General features: G+C 41.4%; 1 protein-coding gene across 1 annotated transcript; it reads left to right on the top strand.

The window, feature by feature from the left end:
* The first annotated feature begins 12,842 nt into the window (after positions 1 to 12,842).
* On the top strand, positions 12,843 to 15,250 carry LOC131243768 (aspartic proteinase PCS1-like). The gene has a single exon (XM_058243335.1). It carries the CDS (start codon positions 12,950 to 12,952, stop codon positions 14,222 to 14,224), a length of 1,275 nt encoding a protein of 424 aa, XP_058099318.1. The 5' UTR covers positions 12,843 to 12,949; the 3' UTR covers positions 14,225 to 15,250.
* Positions 15,251 to 16,994: the final 1,744 nt, after the last annotated feature.

Raw genomic sequence — 16,994 nt, 5'->3', positions numbered from 1 at the left:
TTTGGTGGGTGGCCCACTAATAAATGGCTTAAGATGGAAGTAGTTAAAATTCTGCTATCAACATAAAGAAGACCAACATATTAAATAGGGCGGTCCAACCGAGTCAGACCGAGTTGAACCTAGTCAGGCTGGCATCAAACGATGGATGGGAAGATCTTCCATTCTAGTATGTGGTCCATCAGATCAATGGTCTGTGACCAAAGGTCTGTTGAGCCGACGGGTAAGATAATCAGATGAGAACAATTTCTGCAATGGACATCAAGATGGGCCCACCTGCTGGCCACGTGGCATATATAGATCTGTACCATTCATCTAGTGGGCTCCACCATTGATTGACTGTTGACAAAACAAAAAAAAAAAAAACCTTTTTTTGGACAATCCTAACCATCTACTCAGCGAAACCTTTTACCATTGAATTTGAGTCTTTGCTGCTTTTCTCTTTTTGTAACCCACTAATAAATGGATAGGATCATCTTAACATTTTTTTTATCACCCATTCGCTATTGGGCCTTTCCAATAAATGGTTTGGATCTCATCTAGTTAAGCCACACATAGGATAAACGATGTGGAGGTATTGGGACTTCAGTCCATCAGAGTGCCGACCATACTCCATTCCTTTAGCCGTTCATTTGCAAGTCCCACTGATCAGATGACCAGAAGTCCCCAGATAATGTGACTTCTCACATTTGAATAATCCATGGTGGGCCAACGGTGAGTGGTACAGATTACTGTGGGCCCCTCCAAAATGTATCCAATGAATACTGTACAAGTATTTACACTGAAAAGTCATTCACATTCTGCTAAAAATCATTTACCTGCTTAGACACATCTGTTTGGGCTCGCCATATGATGGCTATGTTATCCAAACCAAGCATTACACGATCTCTTGATTATGTCTATTGTTATGGGTAAAAACCAAGCTACTTTAATGTATGAGGCACGAGGTTACTAGAATATTCGTTCAAATGCAACCCAAAACTTATGAGTTAGGGAGGATGAGCGAGTGGAGAGAGTCAATATCCAAGTTTAAAAACCTGGGATGAGGATGGTCAGCAAACCTATAGATCTTGATTGCACACCTCGACCTTACACGCCGACTTCAGATATTAACCTCGACCTCGACCTCAGTTACTGACCTCGACATCGAATATCAATCTTGACCTCGGATATCGATTTCGACCTCGAGTACCAAACTCGACCTCAGAACGAAAATATTTGAAGAGAATCTTCTAATATATAAAGATGAAATCAATCGTGTCGATTGAAGCAAAATCACAAATATTCTTGTAATTAGATTCCGATTTCAATACGGGTCCCTCTAGCTTATCTAGTAAATTCAATCAAATACATAGATTGCCCATAAAAACTTGTAAATACACCCTCAACCATGAGAAAAAGGTATGCATAATTATAACTTTGGCATCGAATAGTCTCCAACCACAACCAACACCCCGATGTCTCCTTATTCTCCATTAATTCGTAAATACCTAGCGGCTCGCAAATATTGAGATATAATTGACAAAATTAGAAAGCAATGGACAACCACTCAAAAACCTTCAATTTCACTTAATAGCCCACATAATAGTTAGATCTTATTAAAAAAAAAAAAAAATTTGGCATGTTTGAGGTATTCCCACTGGACAAGTGGACAAGTTGGATGCTATATAAACACCATGTTGGTGCGGAAACGAATTGGCTACTCCCCCTACCACCAGCCCGGTGGTTGATGATTTGTGCTATGTGGGCCCCACCATGATGTATGTGTTTCATCCATTCCTTTCATCCATTTTTATAGATCATTTTATGGCTTGACCCAAAAATTAGAGGGATATAAATCTCAGGAGGACCACACTACAAGAAAACAATAGTGATTGGATATCCATCATTAAAATCCTCCTAAGGCCCAATGTACTGTTTATTTGACATCCAATCTGTTGATTAGGTCATACAGACCCTGATGAAGGGAACAAACAAAGATCAGCTTGATCCAAAACTTTCTGGCCGCCAAAAATTTTTTAATCATCGACGTTCATTCAACACTATTTCCTGTAATGTGGTCCACTTGAGATTGAGATATATCTCATTTTTGTTCTTGTACCAAAAAATTATCTATAAAAATATATGGACAGCATGGATGAAACACATACATAATGGAATGGTGGGGCCCACAGAGCACCGACCACCATCCATTGGCCGGTGGCACGGGGAGTAGCCAATCCGTTTCCTCAAATTGCAAATGTACAAACTTATTCCCAATCTACCCTCATTCATTTTTGTTTTTTTTTTTTCCTAAAAATTAAAAATATAACCGGAACATTTTGGACAAAGGAGAAATCTACGGTAGCGCGGTGCACAAGTATTTAAATTAGACATGTGGAACAGTGGGCCCATCATACCACCAAAACATTTTGTGGGTTCCACCATGGATGGGTAGATATCTGCATATTTCATGGATTGAACAATCACAGCCTCTCGATGGTGGACATTTTCCTTTTCAACGATGGCTGCTGTGATTTCTTAAAGAATGCCCAATTTGCAATATCTTGTCTATCTTGACTGATCCACCGTGGGCCCACCCAATAAACAGTCTGGATGAAGGGTTCTGTGCCACGTGTCCAATTGGAGTACAGCACAACACATTGAGTATATTAGGTGCCGGCAGGTTAGGTTAACTTTGGAACACATCCACTTTTAAATTAGGGAACTCTTTTAAAAAACTGCATCAATTTTCAACTGCCCCATTGTAAGTCACATATCATATTATTTAATCATTGAGAACATCTAGCACTGCTCATCCCAGGTTCAGACCCACACATTGAACGGTCCAGATCATAGATTATGGTGCAGCATGTCCCATTTCCATGGTAGCTCACAATAAAGTGCTTGGTGCAAGATGCACCAATATATACTTACACTAATTCAATTTATTTAAAGTAATTTTATAAAATACTACCTGATTTTTATAAATTTTACATTAAGGTTCTTTCTTTTATTATATTTTCACTAGGTGGGGTAAGTTTTGCTCGGTTACTTTTCATTAGATTTTATAAACGGTTATTAGATTTTTTTATTATTATTATTTTTTCATGAAACTGCCATTCCCTCTCTCACGAGAACGGTTAAGGAAGAAAATATTCTTTTTTTTTGGGGGGGGGGAGGGGGGGGGAAGGCTTGTTAGTACACAACACTGTCAGCTCACACTTCACTCAGTCTAACCATCCTTCATTCGTGGTAGACTCTCAAGTTTTTCTACACAAGTACTTGGATTGAGTTCCCATAAGCGGTGAAATGTTATTATGGTGTATGTGTGTGTATGCTCAATTGTGCACCCGTTTGCATGAAACATGTGTGAACTTTTTTAAGAATCTATCATAAGTGATGTGACTCCAAAATCTAATTGATCTACGCGAAGCAGACCTTATGAAACTTTTGAGCCTAATTTTTACTTTGATTCAAAACTTTGGTAGGCCATGTAAAATGAAACCCCCTTTTTTGCCTTTCTCTTTGCTATGGCCCACCAAAATTTTAAATCATGATGAAAATTTTTTCTCTAGAGTTCTATTGGATTCCGCATCACGTGGACTATTTGGATTAGACACTCATGACACATGTGCAAAGGTACACACATGTATATGTGTGCTTGTATATATATTTATATAAAGCAATATACAAAGCCATCATCCCTTCCCGTCGGATGTCATGGCATAGTTCTCTTTTTACCCACTACACGTAACATAGGCATATTTGTCATTTTGAATTATTGGTGCGAGTTGCCGCATGGCATAGGTACATGCATAGCCCCCAGCAAAAGCACCATTTTGGTGTGTGTGTGACATCCAATCTATCATTTGGGAATGTCATGCTTAATGGGAAAAATAATGACATTGCAACACTTAAGTGGGCCACAATACTAGGAAAAGTGAGGATAGGGATGCCTGATTGAAATCCTCAAATGATCTATTGTGATGTTTAGATCATTGAATACCATTATGATTATAGGAATTCAAAATATAAGCTTAATTCAAAGCTTCTATGGGCTCCAAAAAGGTTTGGATGATAGGCATCCAATTGTTACTTTTTTTATGTGGTGTGGCCCACTTGAGTATTGGCTTGGGCTGATTTTTAACAAACATTATAAGATGAGCTAGCACAAATGATGAACAAAGTAGATGTCACACACATTTCACCACAGCCCTAACCTTTGTTACATAGGTTCCTTACAAATTATAATTCATTTATGCTATGGCTAGGTATTTACTAAGGATATCCATTGTCATGAAATCGCACTGTGGTATGAGTGCGTGTGTGAAAAAAAAAAAAAAAAGGGTATGTACCAAAGTTGCCTTCTCTAATGTGAAAGAAAATATTTAACACGCATGAAATCAATGTTGTCCATCAAATATCCCCTCTTTCTTTCGTTCTAGATCCCAAAACTCAGGCTAGTTCATTACTCATGTGGGGCACCCAAAAAAAAAATTTATACCTGAAACCTCAAAGTTTCCATGGTATGGCCCACTTGAGTCCTAGAATACAATGATTTTTGGCCAAGTCATTCATATTAAAGAGACTCATCACATGAACAGATTGGATTGCATATAAACGTCATAGCAAGCCTTATACAAAATTAAGGGTGGGTGTTGCATCCCAACTATTTCTTATTTTGTGACTTACCCAAGTGTTGGATTTCCATTATTTTTGAGTTCAACCACTAAAATGAGGTTGCGTACCCAATGTCCAGAGCAGATCTCATGAAATTTCCACCCTCATGACTCTCAGCAAACTTGGTGAATTTCATTGGATGGGTTTTCATTTGAACTTTGGAGCCGCATATAACACATTTTAAACAAGCATTTAGAAATTATACGCATGCCATGCCACATCATATTTAAGTGACCAACTTGTAGAATTCACTGTTGCGAAGTTCAAATCCCAATATAAAATTGGTTGATTTATCCTATATTTAATTTTAGGATGGTTGGTTGTTGAATTAGGACCATTGGATATCTTCACTTCTAGCCATCTAATAAATGTCTACCAATTCATTACTTAGATAATAAAATGATAATAAATTTAGGTTATTAATACATCTAAAGGACGGCCCATATTTCGGAGAGTGTGAGTCAGGTCCATCCACGAGGTGCTCGATTAGCGGTAGGCACACCACCTACATCTGTAAGAGATGGTACTTCAAATAAAGCGTGAAAGTAAGACAAAAGGTAGTTATTATTATTATTATTTTGTTATTGAATATTCAATTAAAATATGATAGTGTTACGCGAGCACTATAAAATATCAAAGTTCCAAAATAAAATGAGTTAAATAATTTTGTTCTTTTACTTATAAATGATGTTTGTTAAAAGAGTACTTTTGTCCAAAGGGCATTTTCATCCTTTACCAAAAAAAAAAAAAAGGAATTCCGCACTTTTTTACTATAAAACTTACTTGATGAAATAATTTAAAGAAAATATTTTTAAAAAGTATCAAATTAAAAATTGTGTAAAAATCAGTAGTATTATATAATACTTCCTTTATTTAATAAGAAGGGTTATGATACTCGATAGTCGTATGGCTCTTGATACGCAAGCATTCAAAAATTGCACTTCTGGCCTGTAAATGTCTGTGAGCCTACTGTCTCTGAGTTTTGATCCTCAGATTCTTTGAACAATCCTAACCACTGATTCGTGAACACTTGTTTCTGGAAATATGTCATTTGATTTTTATTTGTTTTTCATTTTGGACCGTCCAATATATATAAAAAAATCCGATTGCCAGATAATCTAATGAGAATAGCTTTTCGTTCATGATACATCATAGCAGGGAACCGTAATTTGGACAGTTTAATTGACTTACCGATATTCTACTTGTGCAATTTCTAAGTGCCTGCGTATTATCTATCATACTCTGCCAGAGTCTTAGAGTTTTCTTATTTAATAACGTAATTTAAAGAGAAATTTCCAACTTTACGACCCATTTATGGCCCACCAACCTTTTTAAGCCCACTTGCTTTTTACCTCCCAAGAATACTCCCCGGATGTACGCAGCTTTTTACGTTACGAAAATGCCCCCGCTTTTCAAAAAAGCATTTTGTAGCTAGGGTTTTCTATGGCTACGGATTATAACCGTAGCTTTAATTGTAGCTGTTGACAACAAGTAGATAGTGAGATAGGAGTTAAGGCCGACTAGGCCAGGCTATTTTATGGATGCACTTTTTCTTTTTTTTTTCTACATGGAGAACTTTATTCTACCTACATTCTTCTCTAATACATATTTATATAAATATATATATATAAGCATATAAAAAAAAAATCTCTCTTTATTTCATTTCTTTATTTATTCATTTAACAAGAATATCTTCTAAACCAAAATTAGTTACTTGATATATCCTATGTGATTTTGGGGTAGGAGAAGCTACTTTAGCCCACCAACCTGCTTATTTTCCAAGATTTCATCAGGTCGATGGTTGAAAATCCATTTCAATCACTTCGTAGTCAATTTCATTTAGTTCGCGGTCAATTTCATTCAGTTTGTGGTCAATTTCATTCATTTCATTTACTTCACGATCAAGTCCATGCATTTCACTGTCAATTTCGGCAATTCCCCTTTACTTCACGGTCAATTTCATGCATTTCACAGTCAATTCTCTTCACTTCACGGTCAATTTCGTGCATTTCACGGTCAATTCCAACGATTTCCCTTCACTTCACAGTCAATTCAATTTATTTCACGGTCAATTCCCTTTACTTCACGGTCAATTCTATGTATTTCATGGTCAATTCCTTTCATTTCACAGTCAATTCCAATTACGACGATTCTCCTTCACTTCACGGTCAATTCAATTCATTTCACGGTCAATTCCCTTCACTTCACGGTCAATTCCGTGCATTTCACGGTCAATTCCCTTCACTTTGCGGTCAATTCCATGCATTTCACGATCAATTCAATGCATTTCACGGTCATTTCGCTTCACTTCATAGTCATTTCACGGTCAATTCCGACGATTTTCCTTCACTTCAGGGTCATTTCCATGCATTTCATGGTCAATTCGCTTCACTTCACGGTCAATTTCGGCGAATCCTCTTCACTTCACGGTCAATTTCATGCATTTCACGGTCAATTCCCTTCACTTCACAATCATTTCCATTCATTTCACGGTCAATTTCAGTGATTCCGTTTGGATTCATGGTCATTTCCATGCATTTCATGGTCAATTTCGGCAATTCCATTTGGATTCGCGGTCATTTCTGTGAATTTCACGATCAATTCCCTTCACTTCACAGTCATTTCCATGCATTTCACGGTCAATTCGCTTCACTTCACGGTCATTTTCATGCATTTTATGGTCAATTCCGACGATTCCGTTTGGATTCACGGTCAATTCCCTTCACTTCACGGTCGTTTCCACGCATTTCAAGGTCAATTCGCTTCACTTCACAGTCATTTCCATGCATTTCACGGTCATTTTCGGCAATTTCATTTGCATTCACAGTCATTTCCATGCATTTCACGGTCAATTACCTTCAATTCACGGTCGTTTCCATGCATTTCACGGTCAATTCACTTCACTTCACGGTCATTTCCATGCATTTCACAGTCATTTCTAGTGATTCTGTTTGGATTCACGGTCATTTCCATGCATTTCATGGTCAATTCCCTTCACTTCACAGTCATTTCCACGCATCTCATGGTCAATTCGCTTCACTTCACGGTCATTTCCATGCATTTCACGGTTATTTCCGGCAATTCTATCTGCATTCATGGTCATTTCTATGCATTTCATGATCATTTCCTTTCACTTCACGGTCTTTTCCACGCATTTCATGGTCAATTCGCTTCACTTTACGGTCATTTCCATGTATTTCACAGTCAATTCCCTTCACTTCACGGTCATTTCCATGTATTTCACAGTCAATTCCCTTCACTTCACGGTCATTTCCACGCATTTCATAGTCAATTCGCTTCACTTCACGATCATTTCCATACATTTCACGGTCAATTCCGGCAATTCCGCTTGGATTCACGGTCATTTCCATGAATTTCACGATCATTTCCACGCATTTCACGGTCAATTAGCTTCACTTCACGATCATTTCCATGCATTTTACGGTCATTTCCGGCAATTCTGTTTGTATTCACGGTCATTTCCATGCATTTCATGGTCATTTCCCTTCACTTCATGGTCATTTTCATGCATTTCATGGTTAATTCGCTTCACTTCATGGTCATTTCCATGCATTTCATGGTCATTTTCGGCAATTCCGTTTGGATTCACAGTCATTTCCATGCATTTCACGGTCAATTCATTTCATTTCACGGCCATTTCCATTCATTTCACGGTTAATTTCGGCGATTCCCCATCACTTCATGGTTAATTCCATGCATTTCACGGTCAATCCCTTCACTTCACGGTCATTTCCATTCATTTCAACGTCAATGCCGGCGATTCCCCATCACTTCACGGTCAATTCCATGCATTTCATGGTCAATCTCGGCGATTCCCCTTCACTTCACGGCCATTTTCATGCATTTCACGGTCAATCCCCTTCATTTCACGGTCGTCATGACTTTTATTTTCCATCCAATCTATTCATAAGGTCACAATGACATGGATGAAGAGGAAAATTAAATTTCATGATGATCCAAAACTTCTGTGGCCCCTAAAAGTGTTTCAATGGTAGACGTTCGATCATGCACTGCCTTTTACAGTGTGGTCCACTTGATAGCTAGATCTATCTTATTTTTCGTCTCAAGCCTTAATACGAGTTCGCCAAATAGATGGATGATATGGATATAACACATACCTCATAATGGGACCCACAAAAAGCAATGGGGATTACAATAGGGGAAAAGAAACAGCCAGCAAGTTGAGGTCGACTGGGTTGGGACCCGGTTGACCAGGTCAATGGCTATGGATTATAATCGTAGCCATAACCATAGTAATTTCCACTGCCACGGTTATGGCAACGGTTATAATCTATAACTATTGACCCGATTGACCGAGTCCTAACTCGGTCGACCCCGACTCGCTTGCTGAAATGTGCAGGCTGTTGCGCTGCCGCAACACTACGGTTATGGCTACGGTTATAATCCGTAGCTACTGACCTGTTCGACCAGGTCCCAACCCGGTCGACCCCGACTCGCTCGCTGTTTTTTTTTTTTTCCTATTATAATCTCCACCGCTTTTTATGGGTCCCATTATGAGGTATGTGTTATATCCAAACCGTCCATTTATTTGGTGAACTCGAATTAAGGCTTGAGACGAAATATAAGATAGATCTAGCTATCAAGTGGACCACATTGTAAAAAGCAGTGGAGGATTGAACATCTACCATTGAAACCCTTCTAGGGGTCACGGAAGTTTTGGATCATTATGAAATTTGTTTTTCTTTTTCATCCAGGTCTTTGTGACATTATGAATAGATTGGATGGAAAATAAATATTATGGTGGGCCTTATAAAATTTGATATGATTTTGGATATGATTTTTTTTTTTTTTTTTTTTTGATAATGCTCTGAAATGATCTCAAAATATGGATGAAGGTTGTGGATATAATAAATACATAACTGTGGGGCCCATGTGACTTTGATTTCTTTTGAACCGTTCGTATAACTCGGAGTTCGAGGAGCATTAGCGCTCGTCTTCGAGCACCAGAGGAAAAGCAAGGCATTTTCGACCTGAGAATGGGGCTGTACAGCTGGGGCTTATTCTTGGGAAATCGGATTGCGTGCTGAGTTACTCAGTACGCTTTCATCGTACCGAGTAAACTCAGTTGGGCCCACCGTGAATTTATGTGGTTTACCCACACCGTCCATCCATTTTTACTTCTAATTTCAGGGTTGATTCCAAAATTGAAGTAAATACAAAGCTCAAGTGTACCATTACATAGGAAACAGTGTGGAATAATGATTTCCACCGTTGAAACGTTCTTAGGGTCTAAAGTAATTTTTATTTGTCATCCAACCTGTTTATAAGATCACAAAGATATGGATGAAGAGAAACCACAAACATCAGCTTGATCCAAAACTTCTTTGGCCTCCAAAAAATTTTCAATGGTAGAGGTTCAATCAAACTGTTTCCTATGATGTGGTCCACTTAAGATTTTAACTTGCTTCGTTTTTGGAATCAAGCTCTGAAATTATCTGTTAACATGGATTAACGGAGTGATAAAATAAATAAATAACAGTGGTCCCTGTACAGTTTACTCAGTACGCTAAGGGCCTGTTTGGCCGGACCGATCCCACAATATTAGGTGGGATGGGATTCCAAAAAACATCATTATTACCCATGGCAGGGACTGTTCCGTGGTACTATGGGATAAGCTTAATTACCTTTTTAGTTTGTAATACGGTGGTACATTGAATGGAGATACCCACCATCATTTTAAACTATTGACAATAACATACATGTGTTATATCTAAACCGTTCATTTGTTTTGTAACCTCATTTTATGGCATGGGCCTAAAAATTAAGCAGATCCAAAACTTATGTGGCCCCAAAGAAGTTTTCAACGGTAAGTATTCAATCCCCATTGCTTTCTATGGTGGGGTTTCTTGAGATTTAGATCTACTTGCTTTTTTGGCCCATGCTCTAAAATGATCTCAAAAAATGGGTGGACGGTGTGGATATAGCCCACACATCATGGTGGGACCTACACAACTTACTAACATTGTGTGGTATTAGCACGTGACCCGATACAGATTCCATCTAGCCAACTTCCAAGCTTTTCTACTCTTCCCAAACATGGAGTGGAATTGGCACAGGACCAGATGCAATTCCATCCCACCCAAGCCCATCTAATCCAGCCGGCCAAACAGGCCCTAAGGGTACTGAGTTACTCAGTACGCAATCCGCTTCCTACACTTGGGAGGTAAAAAGCAAGTGGGCTTTAAAAGGTTGGTGGGCCATATATGGGTCGTGCAGTTGGAATTTAAAGTACTGAACTGACTCTCTCCGCAGTTTTAACCCAACCCCGCAAAAACATGAAGAGAATATAAAAACATGTTCCCAGAAATGACAAATTTTAAGTGTATCCGCGCGCGTGTGATGGAAGGGAAGCTTTGTACACATATTACAATTTCGCCAACGTGTTTGAGATCCATGACGTTCATCAGGTCAGCCTCATTGTGATACATTCCCTTCCCAAAAGTTTATTCCATTCAAACCATCAGGTATGGCAGAAAAATAATTTTAATATGGTCAGTTTCTCTCAGCCATCCCTGTACTTTTTACATGTGGTGCAAGCAAACCGGACCGCGGTACCCGACAGATAAAAGGATTGGATCTTTCTAACGTGTGCCTCGTTACCACGTGTGAGAGGACAATTTCCTCAAAAGGAAGTGATCCAGGATAGCTGGAAGAAGCCGATTAGGGTAAAGCTATATCTCCACTGTACACGTGGCGGAAATTACCAATCCGGGCTGTCAATCCATGTCGTGGACTTTCACGCATATCGCGCATGGAAAAAAAAAAAAAAAAACCACAACAAAACATAACTATCTTAAAATCTAAGCCAGCAATTTTCGTTGCACATTTCACGTATGAATCCATACCGCTAAACAATTTGGTTTCGTACCGTCAAATTTTTATCGAGTTATTGAATATATTGCTAAATCCAATTACTGTATTTTTTGAAATATTTCCAATCCATGGAAAGATCCACAGTATGTACGGTCCTGATTCAAACACATACCTTCCACTGTACAGAAATTGAAATAGCTCTAACATATTTCCATATTACCGGATCTAGATATTAGTACCAGACCGGAATCCGACGGCACCTGTTTTACGCAGTGCGTGGAACGGGAGCGGATTGCGTGTGACCCCGGGCACGGAGATATCTCTGTGGCCAGGGCTGTGTGGGACCCATAGAGATGTTCGTGATAAATCCACTCCGTCCATCTGTTTTGAAAAACCACAATAGGTTAGTATTATAAAAATAAGTCAGATCCAAAACTCATATAGGCCATACCACACGAAAAAGCGATGAGTGAATATCTGACGGTGAAAGAAGCTTTGTATGAGGATGATATTTGTTCCTACATCATGGTCAGTTCCAGGAAGGTTTCAACTGCCGAAGTTGTTGTTCCCACTGTTTTTTTGGTATGGCCCACCTGAGTTTTGAATCTGACTGAATTTTAGAATCCTTTTTTATCGTGGTCTTTAAAAAAATATTGACGGAGTGGATTTGTCATCCACATCTCTGTGGACCCCACACAGCCCCTGCCACATAGGTATCTCTGTGCAATCCGCTCCCGCGTAGAACACTCAAGCCTGTGGGGCTCCTATGTAAAATCCACTCCGTCCATCAGTTTATATAATTCATTATAGGGTTTGGGAAAAAAAATCTAGTTAAATAACTGAGGTGGGCTACATCACAGGGAGCATATGGATGCCAACCATAGGTTTGTATTGAAACCTCCCTGGCACTGACCGTGATGTTTATATGCCATCCAACCCGACAATAAGGTGATTCCTACCACGAAACTTCAAGCCTGATCCAAAACATGTGGGTCCCACTAAGGGCCTTCAGTACCTACTGTATCCTGTGGTGTGGCCCACTTGGGTATTATATCTGCCAAATTTTTGGGTTTTAACCCATCATGATCCGGAGAAACTGACAGACGGAGTGGATTTCAAATGGATATCTGGTGGACCCCACAGCCTTTGTAGTTTGAGGAAATTCTTGCAAAAACTCGCTTCAGGTTCTAGGTTTCCCCATCGGAGATTTTCGACGGGCTAATATTTTGTACGTACGGTCAAAGTAATGGTCCCCACCTGATAGACGGAGTGGATTAACATTTAAACAGGTGGGCCCACATCACTTAGTTGTGCCTACCCTTGAGAGGAAAAGGATGGAAGAGAAAACAGTTAAGAACATGAGATATTTCAGGATTTCAAACCAAACCCAGCATCGTTCGAACTTATCTGTCTCTCGTTCAAACCTCTCTCTCTCATGGCTTCTCTTCTTCTTCTTCTTCCTCTCCTTCTCTTCTTTCACTCTCCCCTGTCTTACTCAAATCCCATCATTCTACCCCTAAAAACCCAAAAAATCCCATCTTCGTCCATCCCAAAACCCCCCAACAAGCTCTTCTTCCACCACAACGTCTCTCTCACCATCTCCCTTTCCGTCGGTACCCCTCCTCAGCCCGTCACCCTCGTTCTTGACACTGGCAGCGAGCTCTCCTGGCTCCGATGCTGGAAATCCCCAAAATACCCCTCCTTCTCCCCCCTCGCCTCCTCTTCCTATTCTACCCTTCCCTGCTCCTCCTCCACCTGCAAGACCCGAACCCGCGATTTCCCAATCCCCCCTTCCTGCGACTCCAAGAATCTCTGTCACGTGTCCCTCTCCTACGCCGACGCGTCATCCACCGAAGGCAGCCTCGCCATGGACACCTTCCGGATCGGCGACTCAACCCGACCAGGGACGATTTTCGGCTGCATGAACACGGATTTCAGCAGCTCGCCTCAGGAAGACTCGCAAAATGCCGGCATGCTGGGCATGAACAGAGGGTCTCTGTCCTTCATTTCCCAGCTGGGTTTTCCGAAATTCTCCTACTGCATATCGGGTCGCGACTCGTCCGGCGTGTTGGTGCTCGGCGACTCGGACCTTCCGTCGTTGACTCCACTCAACTACACTCCTCTGATACAGATATCGATTCCGCTCCCGTATTTCGACCGAGTAGCGTACTCTGTCCAGCTAGAAGGGATTCGGGTCTCCAACAAGCTGCTGCCGCTGCCCAAGTCGGTATACGAACCCGATCACACTGGGGCGGGTCAGACCATGGTCGACTCCGGGACCCAGTTCACCTTCCTTCTCGGGCCGGTCTACACGGCGCTGAAGAACGAGTTCGCGAATCAGACGAGCCGGGTTCTTCGGGTCTTGAACGAACCGGGTTTTGTGTTCCAAGGAGCAATGGATTTATGCTTTAAAATTCCGGTAGCGGAACGCGTGCCGGATTTGCCGGCGGTGGTTCTGATGTTTCGGGGGGCCGAAATATCCGTATCGGGCGAACGGTTGCTGTATCGGGTTGAAGGGGAGATGAGAGGCGTTGATGCGGTTTGGTGCTTCGCGTTTGGGAATTCGGATCTGGTGCCGATGGAGGCGTACGTTATCGGGCACCACCAGCAGCGGGATATGTGGGTGGACTACGATTTGCAGGAGTCCCGCGTCGGGTTTGGGCCCGCAAAGTGTGAGGTGGCGGCCCAGAAGCTGGGGGTGGGGGTGTAGGATGTGGGCCCCACTGGAGATGCGGATGGTTTCGACGCTTCTTTTCTCGGAAGAGAGGCTGTAGGAAAAGGTGTTCAGTGTCCTGCGGACAACCGAGAGGTAGGCTGTCTTGAGACCTGTCACGTGGGTGGGAAGATGCGGGCCCGAAACCATGACATGATCGGACCAGTTGCGAGTTCTCTCTGATTGTTGAGGTGATTCGCACAATGAGATATCGTGGAGTTATTCACGTCTTATGTGACAATGTGGCGCACATGTATGAGATCCAGACCACTCATTAGGTGGATCCATCTTCAACATACGGTGGGTGGGAAACAAATATTAGGTGGACTGCAAGAGTAGGCTGTGAATATTGACTGTTGGCTATTCTTTTCTTGACCGTCCATTTTACTCACAAACGTGTCTCACCTAATGAGTGGATCAACTTTATTATTAGGCTACGGCGTTTTCCACGACGTCCATCACCTGATGAGTAGCCTGGATTTCGCACGATGGTGTTATGTTGGCATGTGTACCGCGAATGGTTTTCCTAATTGTCCTCGCGCGAATTGTCCCAGTAACACTGTCGGAGAAGATTTGACTTTCGCCGACACGCAGCTCGCACGTGTAGCAGATGGAGGCTTGCAATCGTGGGATTTTTTTGCATTTTTGTGAGTCTTCTCTGACTTTTTAGTTTGCGTAGTCTGTGGTGTGTGCATCCATTGGTGTTTCCATCTGCTTTAAATCTATCAAGTATCAACGGCTGATTTCGGTGTACGTCGCCAGCATTGGCAAGATCCAGACCGATCGTTAGGAATCCATCTCGAATGGGCTACACTTCGAAATCGTACTGACCGAATAATCATAGCCGTTCTGCGGGTGTAAAGAAAGAAAATGGACGGTCATAATAAGTGGAAAAGAAAAAGTCCTCCAATCCAGAAGAGCTGGGATTGTCCAATGCGTGTGGATTTTGTAATATGGTCCAGTCAGGGGTAGGGTCAAATGATCGGTTCGATCTTGTTCACCTCCCCAGAAATCAAAGCAAAAGGACATAAGAAATGGGATTTTCTCAACTCTCTAATAATGCATGCTAAGGTCCAAAAAAAAACAAAGTGCATTGGATTGGATGGATGGTTAGGAATGCCCGCATTGATTATATTTTAGTCCACGGCGTCTTCAATCGGTGGCCCATCTCCTGGACGGTCCAGATTGATGAGGAAATCCACGGACTGTCGAATTATCGCTGTCGAAAACTTGAGGATGCTTTGATTGGTTCGAATTATTGAAGATGGTCAATTCAAGGGTCGCACAGTGATTGGATGGTTCAGATTGATTAGTTGGTTTGATTGTGCTTTTCATTAGTGCCGTGTTAAAGAACCGTGTCGGTATGTGGGTGGCTATGTAGACGTACTCGCCCAAAATAAATCTGGTCCATTCAGCAGGTGGGCCAAGCAGTTGGACGGTTGAGAGAACTTCAGCCGGGTATTTTATCTTTTGATTTGTGGCCTATCTGACAAGTGGATGAATCTGATTTCCGGGGAGAGCATCTACATAGTGGTTACCCTACTAATGAATGGATTGGATATAGTACCGTAACTCTTCAGATGAATGGCTGGATACCGTACTCACGTGCCATGCTGGCACATGTGTGGCTTGCACATGAGCTGCCTGTACCCGCACGTGGGATATAAATGCCCTATATAAAGCCCCCATCATTTTCTCTCTTTTCCAGTTTTCCCTATTTGGATAATACGAATCTTTGACTGTGTTGCTCATCAGATGGGCCTACCGTAGAGATATGTTGACCGTAGACTCAGATCGATCTACGCGTTGGGCCACATTTGATGACAGTGAGCCTTTAAAAAAAACATCCACCGTCCAAATTCAACAAACACAAGATGACCCATTTGATGAGGTACTTGCTACGGTTAGAAAAAAGCAGCGTGGATCCCTGACTGCGAGGCCCACCTTGATGTATGTGCCTTACATCCATGCCCTTTATCCATTTTGAAAGCTCATTTCAGGAAATGATCCAAAAAATGAAGTAGATCCAGATCTCAGGTTGACCACACCTCAGGAAACAGTGTTGATTGACCATTAAAAACTTTTTGTGGGCCACAAAGTTTTAGATCAAGCTGTTATTTGTGCGGTCCTTTCGTCTGAGGTCTTTGTGAATTTATCAACAGGTTAGATGGAAAATAAAAATTATGGTCAGCCCTAGAACTTTTTAATGGTGGGTATTTAATCACCAGATTCACCACCACTGTTTCTTGTGGTCCAGTCCACCTAAGATTTAGATCAGCTTCACTTATGGGATCATGTCCTAGAATGAGCCATCAAAGCAAATACACAGGGTGGATGTAAGCCGCATACATCACGGTGTGCCCCGTAGGGATCCACTCAGCACTTCCCGAGAAAGCAGGGCATATGTCCCACACGTTGTCGGTAGAATAAGTACGGTCCAATCGAATTTCGCCGCACCGACTTTGTTGCATGCAACGAAAATATCGGGAACCGATTGGCTACTCCCCTGCCGCCATCCCGGTGGCCGGTGGTCGGTGCTTTGTAGGCCCCACCATGATGTATGTGTTTCATCCATTCCGTTCATTCATTTTTACATATCATTTTAGGGCTTGATCTAAAAATTGAAAGGGATATAAATCTCAGAAGGAACACACCACAGGAGAAACAGCAGTGATTGGATATCCGCCATTAAAATCCTCCTAAGGCCCACTGTACTGTTAATTTGACATCTAATCTGTTGATTAGGTCATACAGCTCAGATGAAGGG

Source organism: Magnolia sinica, chromosome 4 (genome assembly GCF_029962835.1).
Source record: "Magnolia sinica isolate HGM2019 chromosome 4, MsV1, whole genome shotgun sequence".
NCBI classification, from domain to species: Eukaryota; Viridiplantae; Streptophyta; class Magnoliopsida; order Magnoliales; family Magnoliaceae; genus Magnolia; species Magnolia sinica.
Note: the sequence above shows the minus strand (reverse complement) of the source record. Positions and strands in the feature narration are given on the sequence as shown.